Raw genomic sequence first — 20,285 nt, 5'->3', positions numbered from 1 at the left:
CAATGAAAGGAAGCTGACAGACAATTTGGAATTGTTTCATAAGTATTAATGGACAAAATATAACTAACATCAGTCTGTGATTCAGATATTTTTTTAGGCCAGCAGAGAAGGCCTTGCAGACCCTGACCGTACACCACTGAGATTCATGCTACAATAGTTGGACTTGATAGTGTCCGCACAACAATACGAGGATACATTCAGAGGCATCACTTAAAAAATTAACCGCATTGATAAACATCTAGAGATCAGGACTATAAATGCACATGTCTTCCTTGGGAGTCTCTTTTTTTTAACTTAAAATAACACAACTTTTCCAAATAATTCTTAAAGTGTAATTCTTTAGTATTCACATGACAGCTTCTACTCAAGAAGTCACACAAGGCTATTTGGAAAGCAAACTGTAAACTTCACATTGGAGTTGTGGAACCAATAAACAAGTACACTTGTAACACTTACGATCTACATAACGGATAATGATAGGTTCCACTTTGAAATCACAGAGTTATAATGTGGATGAAGCTAGATGAACTAAAATAATTGAACACAAGTATTTGAAAATACTCGGTCCCAATCCATTATTGCCACAACACTTTACATTTTAAAAGCAGGATAAATAGAATGTCCAAAAAGAAATAGTGTAACATGGTCCAAGGCAACTTAAGTTTAGACTGTTAAGGTCAAAAAGCACAAAGGATAATTTTTATGGGGTCCTCCTTTTAGATAAAAATGACCAAAATGACCAAATTCCAAAGAAAAAGTACACTGTAAGGCATTAAAATCCTTTAACTTACCATTATCTAACGGAGGTCACTTAATCAGGCAACAATACAATGCTTAAATTTCTAAAGATTGAACTATACAAAATGTCACCAATGCAGTGGAAACGGCTGATTTTTTTTCTTCGCGCAACCGTCCAGCAATAACTTAACAGCAGTGATTCGAATACGTCCTCCAAACTTGATACCCATCCTGATTATTTGATTCCGGTGTGTTGATGGAGGGAGATAAGAAAAACAGAGCGGAGTTGGCCACCCCTAATAATTAGACGGATGTGAACGTGACTTATTTTGGGACGGCAGACTAAAGGAAAGCATTTGTGTGTTGGCCTCTCATCAGGCTTCATTTCTCCTGAAGCAAAGCGGGAATGTTGATGTTCCAGCCGATGGCCTGGCGGTCGAAGCCGCAGGTGAAAAGGTTGCATGTTTGATTCTCCTCGTTCCAGGCTGTGCAGCACACCATGCGCCTATGGCCCTAATGAAGGATGACACACATATATTTTAATTCTTAATATGCTTTCTGACACTAAACTTTGTTTCCCTTCTTACCATTCTGTTGCTGCGAGGCAGTCGGGCCAGCCTGACGCCGCTCATGTCAAAGAGACGCACCTGTCGATTGTCGTGCGGCAGAGCAATGATCCTCTGGTTGGTAGAGACGCTTATCCTGAAAGATGAATGTTCCTTTCAGTTTTTACAACATAAATACTTTGCACTGATACTTTATGCCGTGGTCCCATATTTACTACTACAACTACTGTATTTTCCACAATATAAGATGTGGCAGTAGTAGTAGTAGTAGTAGTGGAGTGTGTTGTACATCTGCTAGTGTCAAAGTGGCGGCCCGGGGGGCCAAATCTGGCCAGCCCTATCATTTTGTGTGGCCCGGGAAAGTAAATCATGAGTGCCGACTTTCTATTTTAGGATCAAATTAAAATGAAGTGTATAGATGTATATTAAATTTCCTGATTTTCCCCCTTTTAAATCAATAATTCTATTTTTTTCTAGATGTAACTGGTATAGTAGTAGCGCTAGATGTAAGTAGTATTGTAGTATAGTAGTATAGTACAATAGTGGTTAGGAGTTGTGAATTTCTGTATTTACATACCTATTGACCGCCGAGTCAGTGCGGATGGTTGCTATCGGTGACCTCATGTTTTTCAAATCCCACACTTTAACTGTGCGGTCGTCACTGCCGGACACCACGTTGTCCCCCACTGTGAAGACTGCAGATGTCACCGTGCTAAAAAAAGCAAAAGGAAATTGCACCTAAGTGATTATTTTGCTTTTGATAATGTGAAGTGTTTTGTTTCACAATTCAACACATTATCCGGGTTGGAGAAAGTGTTATTTTTACACATCATCGGTTTCAACTATGCAGAGGCAAACCGCTTATTGTACAATTTCAATAGTTGTGGATGTATGTGAGTCTTGATTGTTTGTGTAATACTATTCTACCATTTAATTAGTGAGTAAAAACCTTTGATAATGGGATTTTAACTGTTTGGCAATTGTCTGAACAGATATGTTTGCGCATTAATATGAGACTTCTTAATAGTGTTGATTAGCTGAAATGGTCAAAAAGATTTAAATGATCACTTATGCACACATACAGTTAGTTTAGCCGTATGTTTAATTCAAACTGACATGAAATTAAGGGTGAATTAGCAGTCCTTTTTCGTGATGTAGACCGTCACAGAGCTGGCCCTGCGATTTTGCAGTATCTTGCCAAAAAGAGAATGTGCACGGTGGGAAAAGAGCGGGGGATAAGAGGTCTAGTTGCAGGGGGGAACGAGGGGAGCGTTGTCAGACAAGGTAATTTATTAAAAGGTTGATTAAGGTTAAAGCGATTTCAGAAAGGGTGTGTGAAGAGGGAGGGAAATGTTCAGTGCTACTTAATGGCTTCTCTACTGTGTCGCTGACAGTTAAGGTCAAGAATATTTTTTTCATGGGGTAATGAAGAGAATTAAAAAAAAAAAAAAAGAAACGCTACAATGTAAAGGAAGGAACACACTGTAATGTTACGTGTTGGATGTACAAGATTATTTGCTTACCTCTTAATTATGTACTATTCAAAGTGGTGTACATCAATGATGAAACAGCTTAAATGTGAAAAGTCAACGGGACACACGCACACAGTTAAAACGGTTATCATCAGTATTAAAGCTATCAAAAGAGACAAATGTGACGTGACATTGCTGGAGCAAGTCCACTCACTACTCTTCTTCCCGCTGGCTGTTGTTTTTTTTTTTTTTTTTTTTCAGCTCACACATTGTCATTACATTGCAATTATGGCGGGGCAAAGCGTGTCTGTTGCACTTTTAGTTGCTGTGGATTGCTGTCAGTAAGCATTAACACTAATTGCCAAAGAAGACTTGAAAAATGCAATGCAGGAAAATAGGAACGCTTTACGTTTGTTCCTATATTAAGATAAAATTAGCCATCTTTCTGTTGGTGAGATATTGATTGAAAAGAAGGCTATGGATCTCCATAGATAACACATGGTGTTTCACCCAAAATACCTGCAGGATTTGGCTAAGCAAATTTGTGTTGTGAGGCAAAAGACTCACTCTGTATGTCCCTGGAAGACATTGACGGAGTGGATGGATGGATCTCTGAAGTCCCATAATCTGAAGGTGGTGTCCCTGGATGATGTGACTACCAATCGTTGGGTCGGGTGGGTGCAACAGTGGGTCAACTCTTGGTCATGGCCTAAACATTGAGAGAAATCAATTAATTATTATTATCAATTGCTAAAAATACAGCAGAACCGAAAATGAGAAAAGCTCCTATAAAGTAAAATGAAATATTGCTTATACTTGGAAGCCTTTTTCCATATGATATGATTCTTTCTGTACAACCATATTGTATTTAAAGAGTTTTGTTGCCATTGTTGGGAAATATTTGACTGACCGGTGAGAGCGTGCACCAGTTCGGATGTCTCCACTTCATAAAGGTTAGCGGCACGATCCCAAGAAGCCGTCACCACTTGCCGTCCGCCCACCAGCCAGTCAGCGGCGATAACGACCCCTTGGTGACTTTTGAGGGTTGCCGTAGCAACCCGGACCGTGGGTACTTCGCAAGGGCCCTCGCCGTCCACGTCGCCTTCTTCTCTGTCTGAAGAATCCTGCTCATCATCACACGGAGCCTAAAATAGCAGCTCAATGTTAGCAAAGTCAATGCAAATGTCAAATTATTTTCCAGGGCATTCGAGGGTAGTCATTCAAAGCCTGCAATATTGACCAGAATCAAGGGACTCACACTGACATCTGGTGGTGGCTGGGGGGCAGGAAGCTGCACCATGTAGCGCCAGATGTGAGCCGTCTGGTCCCCAGAGGCTGCAGGGATAGATGAAAAAAGACAAGGATGGAGATTAAAGGCTCTACAGGAGAAACAATGAGATGAAATATCTTATTGACACAAATATTCCTGTTAATACCTGTGAGGGCCATTTGCTCTGTGGGGTGGAACTTGATAGAGTTGACTGCGGGGGAAAATAAATGATCAATACAAATGACTAATAGATACTGGCAGAGAATAAATGTTTGAGTTAGTGAATGATTTTTAGAAAATAATTCTTAATAAACAAGCTTTCCAACATTCCATTCACAAAAAAATGGACTCAAGAGTACTATTAATTTTGAAGGATAAGACAAAAATATACACCAGCAATGTAAAGCTTCAGATATGGGCCATATATATCATTTAAACTAAAATAGTTTTGTATGAAAATAAGTCTGGGAATGTAAGCCAAAAAAATAGTTGTGCATTAATGTGTCATTATTTTCCACATGCTTAATGTAAGGTTTGAAATGCATTGTGTTTCTGCATCAAAAATACAATAAACCTACTAAGACAATTGAAAAGTGGAGTTTTGCATTATTCCCTTATGAACTATTACTATTTGTAACAGGATGGATCTCGTTTCCCAGCAAATTATGGGGCAAAAGTGTATTACCTGATCCTGCATGGCCAGCATATTTCAGTAGGCATTTTCCAGTTTCAATACTCCAAAGCAGGGCTGAATGGTCTGTCAAAAAACACAGTGTGAGCAATGATTAACGTTTGGCAAATCAATTGTGAATCAAACATGCACAAAATAGGGCTCCATTTTAATTCAGAAACTACACTTGGGCGTAGTTATTATTTATTTTCATTGGGTTTACCTGCTGAAGCGGTTCCAAGCACCACTGGCTGGCTTTTGGTAACACCGAGGTCCCAAATTCCATCCCGATGGCCAACATACTCCTTCTGCAGATGGCACAAAGCTCGGGACCCTGTCGTGGCTTTGAAGCTGGACACAATCTGAATGACAATAACAGAATTTAGGAAGCAAAAGGGAATCGTTTTTTTTTTTTAATGTGTAAGAGATGACATCAACTGTTGAAGAGTAGGGATAATGTTTATGACTAACATTCAATAAGATAAAGGACTAACGATTTCTATGTGTTTATTTATTTTAAATTAAAGCCAATTGGAGAGGAAAATCACTGTATATATTATCATATATTCTACCTCGCTGCATTAATAATTGGCAAGTGAAAGAACCCACACTGGGTGGCGCTGTTTTTCTTTCCTTCCAAATCATTCATTTATTTTCATTACAGTGTGAATATTTAATAGAATCCAGAGAGTGGATACCCTGTCATGTTTTCTATTAGTAACTTGCACTGCCTTGAATTTGTTCCTAGTATAATTTCATTACTTGTTGTCAAGCAATTTGAATTATACAACGACAGAATGAATTCCCTTAGGAAAGTTAAAAGGGAAAACTGTATGCAAAAATTAGAAGCTGGAGTGAACTGATCAGAGAAAATGAAGTGCATCTTTAGGAGTTTTTAGACAGACATTAAAGCAAAAAGCATCTGGTTCAGTTATGTGTCAAACTGTGTGAATATATGTGCTCTCATTCTGTCAGGTGTGTTTAGGATCATCACAATGTGATCGTATTTCTCCTCAGCTATTAGAACAATTTAGTTGACAAGCGATAGGATAAACAGTCCATTTTATTCAAGGTCAACTTGCTTTGATACTAAAGCTATGATTCAGTTTGAATTTATTGCCAATATAAGAATTACAGTAGAGTACAGGGTGACCCATTAAATAATATGGCCCAAATATGGATTAGCATCATTTCTTAATTTTTTTAAAGTATTTTTTAAATAAAAAGGCTGCGGCTATGACTATGCTATTTTTTTTTATCAGAAATGTTCCAGTTCTAATTTTAATTGTTTGTTTAATTTCAAAAGTAATTTTGTCTTGTTATGTTTTTATTTAAAAGACTTATATTTTGCATTTTGTTCTTATTCTGTACCAACAATCCTCTTAAAACTATAAAACTAAATCCTAATGGCTCCTTGGTACTTGCGACAGTTGAATAAAAATGTTGCCAGTTACGACATAAGAAAATATCGTGTTTTATATCTCTGCCAATACAGCTGTTGCTAAAAATAAACTGAGAGTAGAGATGCGGAGTCAAGGTCAGACGGCAGTTTAAAAAGGGAATCGGAGCATGTGATTAACAGTATACACGGGACATTAGCCATGATTCCCATCCTCATAACTCTCAAATGGCCACACTGAAATTGCATGGGCCACCTATTTTTTCATTGAAAGCGTATCATTGTTATATATATAGCAAAGAAATTGTAAAGGAAGCGTCAAGGGAAGGAGGAGTGACTGTCTAAAAGTCTCTGAAAACTCTGTAAATTAATTACACACTAAAAACACATGACATATCACATGACCTTAGATGGAAGTAGAAGATGAGTCTCCTTGTTGGCTTTGCAAATATTTACACAGAAAGTACATTTTAAAAAGGGGACAGTACCTTACTAGTAGAAGCTTTGTAGGTTGTCTTCAGTTTCTGTGACAGTTGGCTGGTACTGTGGCTAGCTATGGAAAAAAAGACAGTCAACATGAAAAATGCAAACAAACTCACAGTTGTAGACAAACTTAGTGTTTGGTTTCATTGCAGTGGTAACAACTTGGGTATAGGTCTACTCACAAAAGGTTTGATTTGGTGTAGCAGTAAAATGAGTGGTATTTGAACACTTTAGCTGGAAATGTGCGTATACCACACATAATTTAGTGTATTGACTATACTATATCATACTATACCATACTATACCATATTATATCATACTATACCATACTATATCATACTATACCATACTATACCATACTATACCATACTATACCATACTATACCATACTATACCATACTATATCATACTATACCATACTATACCATATTATACCATACTATACCATACTATCCCATACTATACCATACTATACTATACTATACTATACTATACTATACTACTATACTATACTACTATACTATACTACTATACTATACTACTATACTATACTACTATACTATACCATACTATACTACTATACTATACTACTATACTATACCATACTACTATATTATACCATACTATACTACTATACTACTATACTATACTACTATACTATACTACTATACTATACTATACTACTATCCTATACAACTATACTATACTACTATACTATACCAATATACTATGATGATGATGGATGATGAATTGAACAGGCAATGTTGCCATAAAATGATTTCAGTCTAATTTATGAACATTTATGTCTACTTCAAGTGGCTATTTACCATTGTCTGTTTTGTCTCTTTTTTCTGACATGTAGTATATTTATTCTACGTCCATTATTAATTACCATAGCAAAACAGTTTTTTTGCCCTTTAACTCGTGACATGTTTAAAATCTATTATGCTCAAAATAGATTTTTTCTAATCTAATGGCCTACTTGGCAAACATGTCAATAAACCCAAGCCTAGCATTTCAAAATCAGCTAGTGAAGTCACCGAATCGGCATCAGCTCGACCAGACGAACATAACAATAACATGACTTCAACAAATCCCACAGGAAATACTAGACCTTTTGTTTTCAGCGCTCCCTTGGAGGGATCTCCTCCCTCAAGATTCTGCCCGTCGCCAGTCAGACGTTCATTCAGGGAATCAATTTCCCGTCGTACTGTAATGTTAACACAGAGGCGAGGCTTTAGTCGGCAAACACTGTCTACATTCCGCTTTAGTCAATCAATACCTAAAGATCAACAAAGTATCTTCTCACAATAGACTTTTTACAAAACCATTAGTCACTAAGTTGGAAATAATTGATGTTGTCCTGGTGGCATGTGTACTTACATTCAATGTTTTCAATGTAGAGATTTTCAAATTCTCGTTCAATTTGGCCAAACAGGTCAAGAAGATTATTCCGTAGAGAGGGGGGTAGTTTGGAGTCCTGTTATGATATACAAAAAGTTTAGTGTTACAAAAGATGCTGTATTTGGATACACAATGCTTTAAAGTAGGGGTGGGCAAAATATTCCAAAAAGAGCCGTAGAGGGTGCAATATTTTGTTCCATCCCATAAGACACTCTTCCACCAATCTGGTATGTTAAATATACAATAAGTGGAATTGTAGTCAAGTACTTCTTGTTTCAGCACAAATCCAATTGGTTAAACTGCCTGTTTTGGATCAATTGGAACAAAAACTTGCATCCAGAGTGACAAAAACCGTCTGCATTTGACAGCTGGAATGAAGAGCTGAGTCTTATTTCCTTTTCTTAGCCTACCAAGGAAGCAAATATTCAACTGTCACTCTTTCTCCTGGCACAAGTTCAAAAACAACAGTTTGTATTTTGACATTCGTCTCCTGACCATTGTGTCAGCATGTCATGCTGGTAAAAGAAGAAAATATATAAAAGAGAAAAAAGGTGGTCTTTATGTATACAAAGCTGCTTAGTTGTGCCTCTAAATCCGCCAACAAAATCGGGTTAATAATGTCAGAGTGTGAAAGTGCAACTTGCATGTTATTTGTCAACTTTTAAAGCTTGGTAGACAGATAGGGAGTGGAATTGGCGCTGGACATTAACTGAGTCCAAAAAGGAGTCATCAGAGGAGGACAATGAGCTCATATTAAAACTTGATGAGACAACAGGTCAGTGCAAGTTGGAGGCTCAAATTTGAGAGCCTTGTAAACCAGACCAGAACAAGAAAAAGGGGCTAAAGAACTTGCAGAAAATGGTCACATCTATAGATAAGATTGACATTATTTTGTATTGAATATTTTGATGACTTAATGTGTTAAACTCATCAGTGTACATGTTTCAAAACTAGTTTGTATGGTGAAGTATAACAATGGTCTCAACCTACTATAGACAAATGTAATGTATTTTTTTTCTTTTTATGGGGTAGTAACAATGATGATGATCGCAGATTCGTGAGAATATATAAGACAATATCGCATAAAACCTATCTAGAACTGATTATATCATCTTTATTGGGCTCCAACTTTGATAACCAGGATCTATGTGATCAAACACAGAAGGTGTTCTTGTTTCATAAGTAAATACCACCTAATATTTACGATCTTCCGTTTTTTGGAGTCAATAAGTAAAGGGTAGCTCCAACGAATGTAAACCATCTTTGGAGTTGAATGACCAATTTCAAGATTGGACTAAAAAGGCTTCTTTTCCAAATAAAAACAAGCACAAAAAACATACCCGAGTTTACTACAATTGTTATAACATTAAAATCTTAATGCAGAATGCACATCATAGATTTGAAATCATAAACTATATAGAATAAGTACAGCTTAACTGATCCAAACGCTTACTTTGTTGAGAAGCCAAACATTGCCTTCTGGCAAAATGACATAGATTAAGAAAATAAAAAATCACATCAATTTCTAATACATTTTGTGGGACAAGGTCCTGTCTGTCTATCATAAGAAAACAACTTTCCCGTATTTCTATGTTGATCTAGGTATCCCTCTTACCTGTCCCTCCAGCATCTCTCCTCTGTGGGTGGCAGGTGGTCTCTCCTCCGTACTGTTAGTACGGCGGATAGACAGGCTGTGAGCCTTGCGCTTTTGTTTGGGGTGACGAGCAGCTGAGGCAGAGCTGCCGCTGCTCCCGCCCTCAACAGGCATCCCGCCTACTTGGCTGGAAGGCTCTGCCCCCCTGCTTACCTCCTACCTGAAGAGCGGCTAAACTAAATCTGACAGGGCGGGATAGCTGATCAGTGGGTAGTGCCGGTCAGTTAGCACCATCTGCCTGTGGGTCAAAAAGAGATTCTTGCTTATAACAATACAAAAGATATGGACTGAGATAAATAATGGATTCATCAAAGTCTAATTATATTAGGAAGTAGATTTCTTTCTCCTTCCCATGATATTTTTTTCTAAACAGGAGACTACTATCACAAGGACAAGAATGTCTGAATGACTATAAACAAAACTAAGAGGTTATTAATAGCTGTGCCATGGCAGCTATATAGATACTCGAGGAAATTTACTCAATATGAAGTAATTATTTTCTGTTATAACTACTACAATCAGATAATTCCCTTTCAAAAATTTTGATGAATACAAGCTTAGTAACCAAAATTAAAATACAGGACTAAGCCTGGGAGTTCATGGTTGTATTAATTTCAAAAAAATCTATAAGATATGGTAGGTTAAAATATGCACTGCATTCCTATGGAAAAACTGTAGTAATTACAGGAGTAATTGCTATGTGTTGCATATTAAAGTGAAAAATTATGTATTAGACATGAAATTAAAATCCGAGTCAACTGTGCTCATCCAGTAGTTCAATCTGTGTACTTTGTGAATCACTGCATTAATTTGTGTTCATGTTATAACAGGTTGCCAACATGTGAACCACATTTTCATGGCAGACTAAAAAAAAATATTAGGGAAGGGTAGTCGCATCATACGTGTGCATAAGGGTAAACAATGACAGTATGATGACAGAAAATATGCACCAAACCCCTTTAAAATTAATAAATTCAATAGCAAATCACGGAAGCAATAAGCACATATTAAATTTAACGATTTATCATGCTAAAAAGGGCAAAAGATGAAAACTCACGGCCTTACTGGGACACTCAAATGTGCACAACAACCGCTTTAGATGGTTGTGTCTTCAGATCACTATGGGATTTGATGCAATTCAGTCCAAATTAAATCAGTTCAAAATTCCGCACTATATTCCGGTATAAAAACGATATGGCTGCAAGATGTATATTGCACTGCAACCGTTCCGAAAATTCTCATTTTTGACACATCACGTACTGACATAGAGCAAACACTTCCGTGTTACGCTATTTGTGTTTGGCACGACGTCCACCAATCACCTGCAGCGTAGGTTTCACGGCAACCAATAGAAAAACAGTAATGTCGGCCGCATGGGCGAGTTGGTAGTCAAGCGATTCCCGTTCACTAGATGTCGTCGTAAGCAAAGCGGAAAAGGATAATAGACGCAATTGCCTGCCCAACTAAGGAAATCGGACAAAGTATGCCTTTTTGTCTTTTTGTGACGTTATATGACGCGCAGACAGATGCACATACTTGAGTTGTCAGAAGCCTGGGTGGAGAGGGCCACTCGTGCTGTGGTCTGATGGCGTGTGAATGTGTGCGTGGTGTTGATAGTAAAACCAGAACCGGGATTTTGGGAATAGACTAACCTGAAAAACTATGCTGAAAAAATGTATTTGGAAAAGCAGAGATCTAAAGTATCTTTGGTAAAACATTATGCTTGTATAGTATGTTTGGAAAGGTGTCATCCATGTTAATGGTTGCCGGGAAATGTGTTAAAAATTAAAGGTATATAGTGCTGGCTGGTGAAATGGCATCCACGTTTTAGTGGCAACCCACGTTAAAATGCATGTGATTGGTTTGTAGCTTTGGTCATACGATGGTGCGGGCCATGTGGGCGGTGTTACGGGCAGTGACCGCCCAAGGAGCAGCGGTGTTAAAAACAAACATACCTGCTGTCACCTCAAACGTCCATCTACGTCCGATCACTGCCTTCATCCGATCTCTGTCCAGGTAAGCTTTTTGTCCCTTGAGTCTTCTCTATGTAACCTATAAATCAAAACAGATCTAAAGTATACTCCATGCTGCGTAGCCCTAATGAAGTCATGTCATGCCCTGTGGAAGTCACATGCAAAGTCTAGATTCTTCACTTCTTTCAGTTTTTAGAGTGCACATCAGGCCCAGAAATAAGTATAAATAAAAGCAAACTGCTATGAATCGCTATGGGAGAGCTACTTTGAATAATCAGAGTTAAGTTAGTACTGGTATTGCTGGTGCAAAAAAACATCACATGCAGGATTTCTTAGCTGGGATCAATACTAAGCATTTTAAAGACTAACCTGCCATTTCAACATGAATAAAATAAAGAAAAATGTAAAGGTGAAATGCCAATTACCTTTCACATATTTATACTTATGCATATTTAAAGTGTGCTTGCTTCAAGATAATGTGTGTAATTGACCTTTCTGTTTGCTGCAGTGACATTCAGTGCCCGCCTTCCACATCCAGAATGCCTGAGATAACCACAGACCACTTGGATGAGAAGCAGGTGCAATTACTGGCCGAGATGTGCATCCTCATCGATGAGAACGACCATCGGATCGGCGCCGACACCAAGAAAAACTGCCATCTAAATGCCAACATTGATAAAGGTGAGTTATTTAGTACTTTGAAGACAAAAGACACATTTCAATGTTATTTTTTTCCCTTTTGACCTTCTCATATCTGACTGGAAACTATATATCTATTGCAGGGTTGTTACACAGAGCATTTAGTGTCTTCATTTTTAACAGTGAAGAGAAACTGCTTTTACAACAACGGTCTGATGCCAAAATCACTTTTCCAGGTCAGTGACATGTTATGACTAGTTTTAAAAACAACATACCATTTGTTTGAGGTCTTTGTGTCATATTATGTTGTGTTCTAGGCTGTTTCACCAACACGTGCTGCAGTCATCCTTTACATACAGACAGTGAGCTGGAAGAGAAAGATGCTATTGGAGTGAGGAGAGCTGCTCAGAGAAGACTTGAAGCTGAACTGGGAATTCCTATGGAGCAGGTAAAGTGTGGAAGAAGAAGAATAAAATATTAAGCTGTATTAGAACTATTTGTTTACCCTCCTTTTAATATGAAGGTGACTCCAGATGAAATGACATACCTTACAAGAATCCATTATAAAGCTCAGTCTGATGGTGTTTGGGGAGAACATGAGATTGATTACATCCTCTTCATGCAGAAGGTAACACCAAAATTTTAAAGTATTTATGTGAATGTTTTGATGGAATTATTTTCTAAGATATTTTTTTTATGTCTCCAAAGGATGTGGAGTTGAATCCAGATCCCAATGAGATTAAAAGCCATTGTTACGTGAGCAAAGAAGAACTACTTCAAATGCTGGAGAAAGCTAAACGGAAAGAACTGGAAATTACTCCTTGGTTTCAACTTATTGCAGAAACCTTCCTTTTCAAATGGTGGGACAATTTGCAGAACCTGAAACAATTTATGGATCACGCAAATATCCATCGCATGTAATCAATTATTGGTTTTCACTAAGCCAGATAGATTTTCTTAAAATTAAGGTTATCACATAGTAGTTTGAAGGTCAAAAATACTTTGAATGCTAAGTGGATAAGTTGTTTGGTTAAATTGTGTACCGACATTGTATAAGCTTGCATAGTAATGGATAACAATCATGAAAACAGCATATTTTTTTATCTTGCATCAAATCATGAAGATGCTTGGTTACATGTAAATACACTGTATAGTACATGAATCACCAGTAACATGACAATGCAATCTTATCTTGGTGCACTATAACATTAAAGTGTTATGGCTTCTTCCAGAAAATATATTTGGGTGATTTTTTGTTGTTGTGTTTTTGTCTAAAAACCATACTATTTCAAAATGTCTAGTTAAGATAACTGATAGTAAAACTGTGTACTTTATCCTTACATACACTTACATATCACCAAATATAGAAAGCTGTAGATTTCCATTCAAGATTTTAAACATATTTCTATTTGTCAATGCTGATGCTAACTTATTAATAAGATGGATATGTTTGGCATTAGTTCTCTTTTGCATTTTATATATAAGACGTACATATCAGCAAAAGAAAAGGAAAAAAATGGCATCTGTACATACCAAATAAATGCTTTGAGAAAAATATATCATACTGTATGGTTAATGCAGAGTTTTGGCATTTAAGTAAATAAAATGACTTTGTACTAACAAAACATTGCCTTATGTTTATGCAACACAACATTCTGTGCAAAAATAGAAAATGTACTAAAAATCTAATCATTCCATTAGAATGTAAACTTCCGTCCACAAAATGGCTTGAACCTAAAATTATTGAATCACTAACATTATGGTGCTAGTTGAGTACAATAGTAGTAATTATCAAAAGAAAGTTATCTAATCTAAAAAAGAAAAAAAACACCTGTAAAAACAGATTTTAAAAAAAGCAGTCTACATATGAGCATAAGATTTGGACTGAAAGGTGACATTGAAGTAAACTTACTTTTTGAACACAAATAGTTTGGGGGAAAAAAGGGCAATTGCTTGATAAAGATTGTAATTGGTCAATAAAGTGGAGTGCGTTATGCATTCATATCTGGTTTAAGCAGAAGGGATTAAAGGGAAAGAGTTGCTGTGATGTAGGATACAGTTGATTTGTACAGCAGCATCAAATTGCCTCTGTGGGCTTTACAGGTGGATTCTTGTTGGGTGGGCTCAGCTTCATGGTGTTGTAAAACTCCACAAGTTGACCTGGAACTTCAGCCAACACGCTCTGTGCAAGTGCTTCCTTGGGGGCCTGTTGTATACAATGAGAGGCACATTTGGTATTCTGGAAAACATCTCAACTCATTTTTGAAAAACAGGACAGGACAATGACAAAACATTAATTGACTTGGCATTTACAGACAAAAATGTTAATGCTTGGAAAAATAGGCACTGAAGCAAATATTGAAACAGTGGCTGTGAATCAGAACGGTACCAGTGTGCATGTCCATTTTCTTAAGGTCATTCTGAAATGGTGTATTGCATGCATTACTCAACAGAGACAGTTTTCAAAACGTGACACACAAGAGGAAGGGAAATCTAAGAATTGGGAAGCTGTATGGTGTTGCATTCTGGACCGCTTTCTCTCAAAGATACTTAAGCAGTGCTCAAGAAAAAGGGTCTTCTGTGTTGTGTTGTATGAGAATTGGCAGCAGGTTAAGGACTCAACAACCTCCTGGTTTAGTGGAAGCTTCCAATCTTTAAGTATCATCCATGTTTTTTTTGTCACACAGGCCAAACAATGGGTTAAAGAGGTTAAATTTCGACGCCCTTTGTTTTTTAATGAGACGTGTCTTCACCTAGTATCGCCAAAATACCCACATATTTTGCCTCTTTTAAAATGAGTACCTTATACTTCTATAGAGGGGACATTTTGCACCTGTATTAAAGTAACCTGAATTGTTGTGCGAGTAAAGATAATAAGCTCTACTACATGGATATTAGGGTCAATATCAAGGATATTTAAATAAGATGCATGCAGCAAGTCAGTTAAAACATTGAGTTATTTTAGAGGGGGAGGAAATGGCACAGAAGGGTTATGGGAATGTGTACCAAATATAAGGGAAACCCCTATGAAGAACTGGGTTCATGGGGAGGCTTCAGTTTGAATAGCCCAAAGAAGGACGCCAGTTGTTGAGGTAACTCTGCCAATACACTTTGTGAAAGAGCGTGGCTGGGTGCCTGCAGAGACATAAGGCATAATAGTTGTGCTATACTTAAAAGGAATGAACCCCCTGTGTGCGCCATGGGAAAGATGGGAATACATGCAGTTTAAAGGGGACATATTGAAAACTGACTTTTTTGTTGTAGGTATTGAATAGTTTAGTGTGGTGTGGCAGATCTTAAATTTAGCCCCACAATTTTGTAACATTGTTGCTAATTTTAATTACAACCACGCCAATGCTAGGTTTCTTACAAGACATGCAGCTTTCTTAGAGTTGACAGGCAAAAGATCAACTTTCATGTTTTGCCAAAGCAAAATATATCAAAGCACTGGAGTGTTAGCACAAGTTAGTGACACTCGTACATAGTCAAATGTTCGATGCAACTAACCAGAAACTGTGACCTAATTACAGTCACTAAGTGACCTTCACATGCCAACCATACTTTAATATTAAACTGCATTTTTACTTACATTTTGGAACTGTCTGAATGGTACAAACTGTACAATGTCTCGCATGGCGGGCTCTCCAGCTAGAGAGCGAAGACGGCCGTCGTCTCCATCTAAAAACTCCATAGCCGTGAAGTCTGCCGCGCCCACTCCCACAATGATGATGGACATGGGCAAGCGTGAGGCATTGACAATGGCATCTCGTGTGTGATCCATGTCGGTGATTACTCCATCTGTGATGATGAGCAGCACGAAGTATTGCTTTGGGGAAGAAAAAAAAAAAACAACAACAGTTGTGTCGCTAAACATAGAATCCGTTAGCTATTCTATAGCACTTACTGATGCTGTATTCTGCTGAAGTGCTTGCTTTGCAAAGCATGCTACATGGTTGATAATAGGTGAGAAATTTGTGGGTCCATAAAGTTTGACCTGGGGAAGGCAGACCCTGTAAGCCTCCACTATCCCTTCAACACCTGCACACACAAAAAAAGCACATTCACAGCAAAATAATTTGGAAACATAACATCAAAACGTTGAAACTCTTGATGCATACCTGCACAGAATGGATTTGAAGGGTTAAAATTGAGTGGGAACTCATGGGAAACCTGTTTAAAAAAAGGTATATAGTATATAAAAATATTTACACAGCTCGCATTTAAATAGTCATACCTGCCATGTTGGAGGGATTTGGGCACCAAAGCCAAAGGCTGGAAACATCTTGTCACTACAACAGAAGAGAGAAATAGTACCAAATTATACTGATGAGGATACTTGTGTTAAAGGTCAATTATTGCCATTTAGGAGGGAGGTTTTGTTAAGTATTTTGTGCCATATAAATCACATACCTATCATAGTCCTGGATGACATTGCCCACAGACCAAATGGCAGAGAGGTATTCATTCACTCCCTGTGGACTGATGTAATGGAGAGACTGAGGTGACCGTGGATCCCCATTGGAACCAGTGAAGTCTATTGCTACCTGCCAGCACAATTTAGGAAACGTTTGAGCTGTGGAAATAAACACTTAACGATTCCAAGAATATGTTGTTTTGCTTAAAATATATAAAAAAAAACTCACAGTGAAGTTGAGTTGACAGCCCCCCATAACATAATCCAAGAATGTGTACTCTTTGACCACCTTCAATTTTAAATGAAAAAAAAATACATCACCTTACAAGAATTAAATTAACGCAAAAAAACTCAAACAATATTGCAAGCAAAATATACCTGACAATGCTTTACGCTCACAACACCAGAGTTCTTGTAACCTTTCTTCTTTTGTTTCTTTTTACTGTTGATGCACTCAAATTCTGCCTGAGAAAAACAAAAGCACACCACCGGGCTGCCGATTAAAGAAATAATAATGGATGACATAATGTAGTTATAACTTATAATTTTAGCCTAAATGCTCATACCGGAGAAGTCCGCGATGTTTCTTGAAGGCGTTTCATTGTGGTCTCGAAAGTTCCAATAAGATCATGTGATCCATCATTGTCGTAATCAAAGCACTCAACCTACAATAAAAAAAAAACATAATAAATTCAGCTGCCTTGAAAAATGTCAACAATGCAGAGAGTAAACAATACATACTTTAAATGATTGCTCCACCCAAAATGCTCAATAAAATAACATATATTGGTACAGTTACCATTTTAAGTATGCTTGCTTTTACCTAATGCTAAGCTATAGTAGTCCAAATTTAATTTGAGTGAAACAATATTTTAAAGATCCCTGAGCACAAAAACACATGCAAACATCAGGGAAATATGCATGATGTTGAAATCACATAAATAAATATGTTCGAAAAGTGCTTTCCAACTAATCTAGTCACACTTCATTCAAATTAGATCAATCGTATTAAGATGGATATCAAATTAAAAACAATGCTTTGAAAAACTCACTTGTCGTGCATGCTCGGAAACTGCTTCATTCCTGACATGTTCGCAGAAGTTGGAAGGATATGTGTCAAATACACTAACTCGGTCATAACGTCTTACCGTGTGACGGCAAAATATAAAAATGTTGTCTAATAATTAACATTGTGGTTTTAATTGTGATGACACGACCACGACAGCTAAATCAAATCCTGAATATGTTCATTCAAGCAAAAGGGTTTGGACTTTTTTTTTCACTGTTAAAAATAACGTGATAAAAGTAGGTTACTTTAATAGGTTTATCCATGTCTCCTCCACAGAGAGACTGCAGGGGGATTCTGAATGGTTTCCATGTTGGATTTAAGTTGTTCTTTACCACCTAATAACAGAACAAATGGATGTTATCATTGCAGCATTCTAGATCAAATATAATTGAATGGGTTTGCTTAGGAATTGAGGTTTTCTACCTCTGTCCTGTGAGCCAGTTGCCACCCAGTTTCAGTTTGTTTGTAGAATTCCAGATACGGATCAGACTTCCCAAAGAAATCCTGTTTCATTTTTTTTAAATACAGTAAAAATTAGAACATTTGCCATTCATTTCAGATCTCCTAAATATACCTTGTTATCCAGTTTTCTTGCCTCCACCTCGAAATTTGCCACCCTGTTATCTTTAATTTCTTCAGCACTGACCTGCAGAAAAGTGGACGAGGAATTGAGCAATGGTGTTTATTAAATACAGCAACACTTTCTTAATGTACTTACTGTGATGGTCCCTTTTCCTGCAGGGGACTTGTTTTTCAGGACCAGAGGCCTGGTCAGTTTTCTACTGGACACAACCTATAGGTGTAATTGAAAAACACATTTACAAACATCCAGCAAGTATTATGAAAATATGATAGTATATTTCCTGAAGGGAAAAACATTCAAAGGGCTAGTGTTTAATTAAGCTTTATATTTGAAGCTATTGTAGTGAAAAATATATATATACCTGGCCCAAGGTACACTCCAGTTCTCCCAGGAAGTCATCATCGCTGAGATCAATTGTCTTATTGTCAATGTCATAAATCCCAAATTTTAATTTCTGCACCATCTCAAAGTAGTAGTCGATGACAAACTTTTTGCCAAACTTTGGGCAGAGACAATTCTGGACTTTTTCTGTACGTGCCAACTGTTGACCACAAAATTAGGTCATTTCACATAAGGATGCGTTCAATTCATAAATTCCATACCCGGAAAAAATAATGTGTGGGAACGCAAAAAAAGGGGTTAAATGAGTACAATCTGATTACTGATTAGAAAAGCCGGTATTTCATTCTCTAGTTTAATGATTACCAGTCTTGAAATTTTTAGTGACAGCCACAGTCATTTGCAGAAGTAAATGGTTTTGTAACCCCTTTTCAGTACACACAACACACAAGAACAGTTCACTATTTAACATTATGATGCCAAATTCCCTTGGAATGTTGCCATTTTGTAATACTAAATCACCTTGAAAGAGTATTTAATGGTAGATGTTGACAACAACAAAAAATAAACAAATTTTGACTTACTTCATACCACTGAGAATCCGAAGTACTCATTAACAGAACACAAAGTGGATCTGATTTGGATCCAATGTCTTTGTCCAGCAGATTATCACAGGAAACTGTCAACTCCACTTTGGTTACACATTGGGCAGCCATAATTGAATGTAAACAGACTGATTCCAAAAAAAAAAAAAAAATCATAGTAATCAGACAAATGGATCATAAAATCCAACAACTTCCTACATAGCAAAATTACCTAAACACATACACTTAGATCCCCACCGCCAAAAACACTGATTCGTAGATAAACAACTGTGTACTAAACAATAATTGCTATTTTTCAGGCGAGATTATAGCCAAAAAAGATTGGAGTGTTTACATAACACATGAGTAAGAAGTATGTTTGGCAGAAATTTAACAGACTGGAGTTAATACATTTCAACACTTTAGTCTTACAAACTACATAAATTGTGTTATTGCCTAGCTGCTAAACTAGACGATTTACAGCAAGACATGCGATTTTTTAAAGATCTTATTAGCTTTATGAACATAGAACTGAACATTATAATAAGATCAAGACGGCGTTTAGATAAGCTAGCTAATGAATACATTGGAGGGTAGTACACTACGTATTACAACCGCATTATGGACATATAGTACAAAAAATAGACTTACCACGCTAAAACAATGAAACACGTTGCCAAATTACGTTAAAAGATGATTGATTATTTGTTAGGCGTGGCTGAAATTTGCTTGGAGCTTCTTAACGTGTCGCCCTGTCAAAAAAAACAAACGTTTACTGAGCGTGGTAACGCCCAGAAGCATAGCCACGCCCCCAAGTAAGACCACGCCTCTAGTGTATGACTAAGAATAACAAGAATAGTAAATAGTAATATTAACTGTAAAGGGACCATGGATAAAGCATTGATTTGGTAGAAAATGACCATACTAAGAGTTTTATTTAAGAAAAAATATCATGTAAGCCTATTTTTCATTGAATTATATTTTAATTAGACTACATATAGTAAAAAAAATAGACCATGTATAGTAGT

The 20,285-nt window shown here is 37.1% G+C and overlaps 3 protein-coding genes across 12 annotated transcripts; 1 reads left to right on the top strand and 2 right to left on the bottom strand.

Annotated features, from left to right (window-relative positions):
- Positions 1 to 19: 19 nt before the first annotated feature.
- Positions 20 to 11,423, bottom strand: wdr37 (WD repeat domain 37). Of its 8 annotated transcripts, none has more exons than XM_077735639.1 (14): positions 11,309 to 11,423; positions 9,618 to 9,894; positions 7,982 to 8,078; positions 7,713 to 7,808; positions 6,604 to 6,668; positions 4,940 to 5,078; positions 4,732 to 4,803; positions 4,213 to 4,257; positions 4,035 to 4,111; positions 3,687 to 3,921; positions 3,344 to 3,485; positions 1,882 to 2,016; positions 1,326 to 1,440; positions 20 to 1,251 (listed from the first exon to the last, which is right to left on the bottom strand). In XM_077735639.1, exons 2-14 carry the CDS (start codon positions 9,768 to 9,770, stop codon positions 1,120 to 1,122), a joined length of 1,503 nt encoding a protein of 500 aa, XP_077591765.1. In that variant the 5' UTR covers positions 9,771 to 9,894; positions 11,309 to 11,423; the 3' UTR covers positions 20 to 1,119. The 8 variants fall into 8 exon arrangements, with proteins under 8 accessions (XP_077591765.1, XP_077591760.1, XP_077591761.1 ...); XM_077735634.1 differs by lacking the exon at positions 11,309 to 11,423 and adding an exon at positions 11,193 to 11,272; XM_077735635.1 differs by lacking the exon at positions 11,309 to 11,423 and adding an exon at positions 10,979 to 11,122.
- Positions 10,972 to 14,078, top strand: idi1 (isopentenyl-diphosphate delta isomerase 1). 2 transcript variants are annotated; one of them, XM_077735641.1, is made up of 7 exons: positions 10,972 to 11,137; positions 11,526 to 11,672; positions 12,138 to 12,310; positions 12,412 to 12,504; positions 12,586 to 12,716; positions 12,792 to 12,896; positions 12,977 to 14,078. In XM_077735641.1, the coding sequence occupies exons 2-7, from the start codon at positions 11,539 to 11,541 to the stop codon at positions 13,187 to 13,189; spliced, it is 849 nt and encodes a 282-aa protein (XP_077591767.1). In that variant the 5' UTR covers positions 10,972 to 11,137; positions 11,526 to 11,538; the 3' UTR covers positions 13,190 to 14,078. The 2 variants fall into 2 exon arrangements, with proteins under 2 accessions (XP_077591767.1, XP_077591768.1); XM_077735642.1 differs by lacking the exon at positions 10,972 to 11,137 and adding an exon at positions 11,214 to 11,447.
- LOC144209370 (copine-3-like) lies at positions 13,653 to 20,043 on the bottom strand. 2 transcript variants are annotated; one of them, XM_077735631.1, is made up of 17 exons: positions 19,909 to 20,043; positions 19,258 to 19,406; positions 18,696 to 18,875; positions 18,470 to 18,544; positions 18,326 to 18,397; positions 18,175 to 18,255; positions 17,997 to 18,086; positions 17,249 to 17,347; positions 17,061 to 17,147; positions 16,912 to 16,971; positions 16,679 to 16,812; positions 16,503 to 16,557; positions 16,387 to 16,438; positions 16,173 to 16,306; positions 15,858 to 16,094; positions 15,275 to 15,403; positions 13,653 to 14,474 (listed from the first exon to the last, which is right to left on the bottom strand). In XM_077735631.1, the coding sequence occupies exons 2-16, from the start codon at positions 19,387 to 19,389 to the stop codon at positions 15,293 to 15,295; spliced, it is 1,599 nt and encodes a 532-aa protein (XP_077591757.1). In that variant the 5' UTR covers positions 19,390 to 19,406; positions 19,909 to 20,043; the 3' UTR covers positions 13,653 to 14,474; positions 15,275 to 15,292. The 2 variants fall into 2 exon arrangements, with proteins under 2 accessions (XP_077591757.1, XP_077591756.1); XM_077735630.1 differs by lacking the exon at positions 15,275 to 15,403.
- Positions 20,044 to 20,285: the final 242 nt, after the last annotated feature.

The sequence above is a fragment of the Stigmatopora nigra genome, chromosome 16 (genome assembly GCF_051989575.1).
Source record: "Stigmatopora nigra isolate UIUO_SnigA chromosome 16, RoL_Snig_1.1, whole genome shotgun sequence".
Classification (NCBI taxonomy): Eukaryota; Metazoa; Chordata; class Actinopteri; order Syngnathiformes; family Syngnathidae; genus Stigmatopora; species Stigmatopora nigra.
The sequence above is the reverse complement of the archived record's forward strand: the minus strand, read 5'-3'. Positions and strand labels throughout refer to the sequence as shown.

What these genes read in the sequence shown, in the direction of transcription:
- LOC144209370 (XM_077735630.1), bottom strand. Translation starts at nt 19,389, where the DNA reads ATGGCTGCCCAATGTGTAACCAAAGTGGAGTTGACAGTTTCCTGTGAT. An exon ending in TGGAGTGTACCTTGGGCCAG is followed by an intron (nt 18,545 to 18,695) that starts GTATATATATAT and finishes TTACACCTATAG; the next exon opens with GTTGTGTCCAGTAGAAAACT. An exon ending in CATTCAGACAGTTCCAAAAT is followed by an intron (nt 14,475 to 15,857) that starts GTAAGTAAAAAT and finishes TGTATACAACAG; the next exon opens with GCCCCCAAGGAAGCACTTGC.
- wdr37 (XM_077735639.1), bottom strand. Translation starts at nt 9,770, where the DNA reads ATGCCTGTTGAGGGCGGGAGCAGCGGCAGCTCTGCCTCAGCTGCTCGT. An exon ending in GCTTGGAACCGCTTCAGCAG is followed by an intron (nt 4,804 to 4,939) that starts GTAAACCCAATG and finishes GTTTTTTGACAG; the next exon opens with ACCATTCAGCCCTGCTTTGG. An exon ending in ACTGGTGCACGCTCTCACCG is followed by an intron (nt 3,486 to 3,686) that starts GTCAGTCAAATA and finishes CTCAATGTTTAG; the next exon opens with GCCATGACCAAGAGTTGACC.
- idi1 (XM_077735641.1), top strand. Translation starts at nt 11,539, where the DNA reads ATGGTGCGGGCCATGTGGGCGGTGTTACGGGCAGTGACCGCCCAAGGA. An exon ending in TTCATCCGATCTCTGTCCAG is followed by an intron (nt 11,673 to 12,137) that starts GTAAGCTTTTTG and finishes TGTTTGCTGCAG; the next exon opens with TGACATTCAGTGCCCGCCTT. An exon ending in ACATCCTCTTCATGCAGAAG is followed by an intron (nt 12,897 to 12,976) that starts GTAACACCAAAA and finishes ATGTCTCCAAAG; the next exon opens with GATGTGGAGTTGAATCCAGA.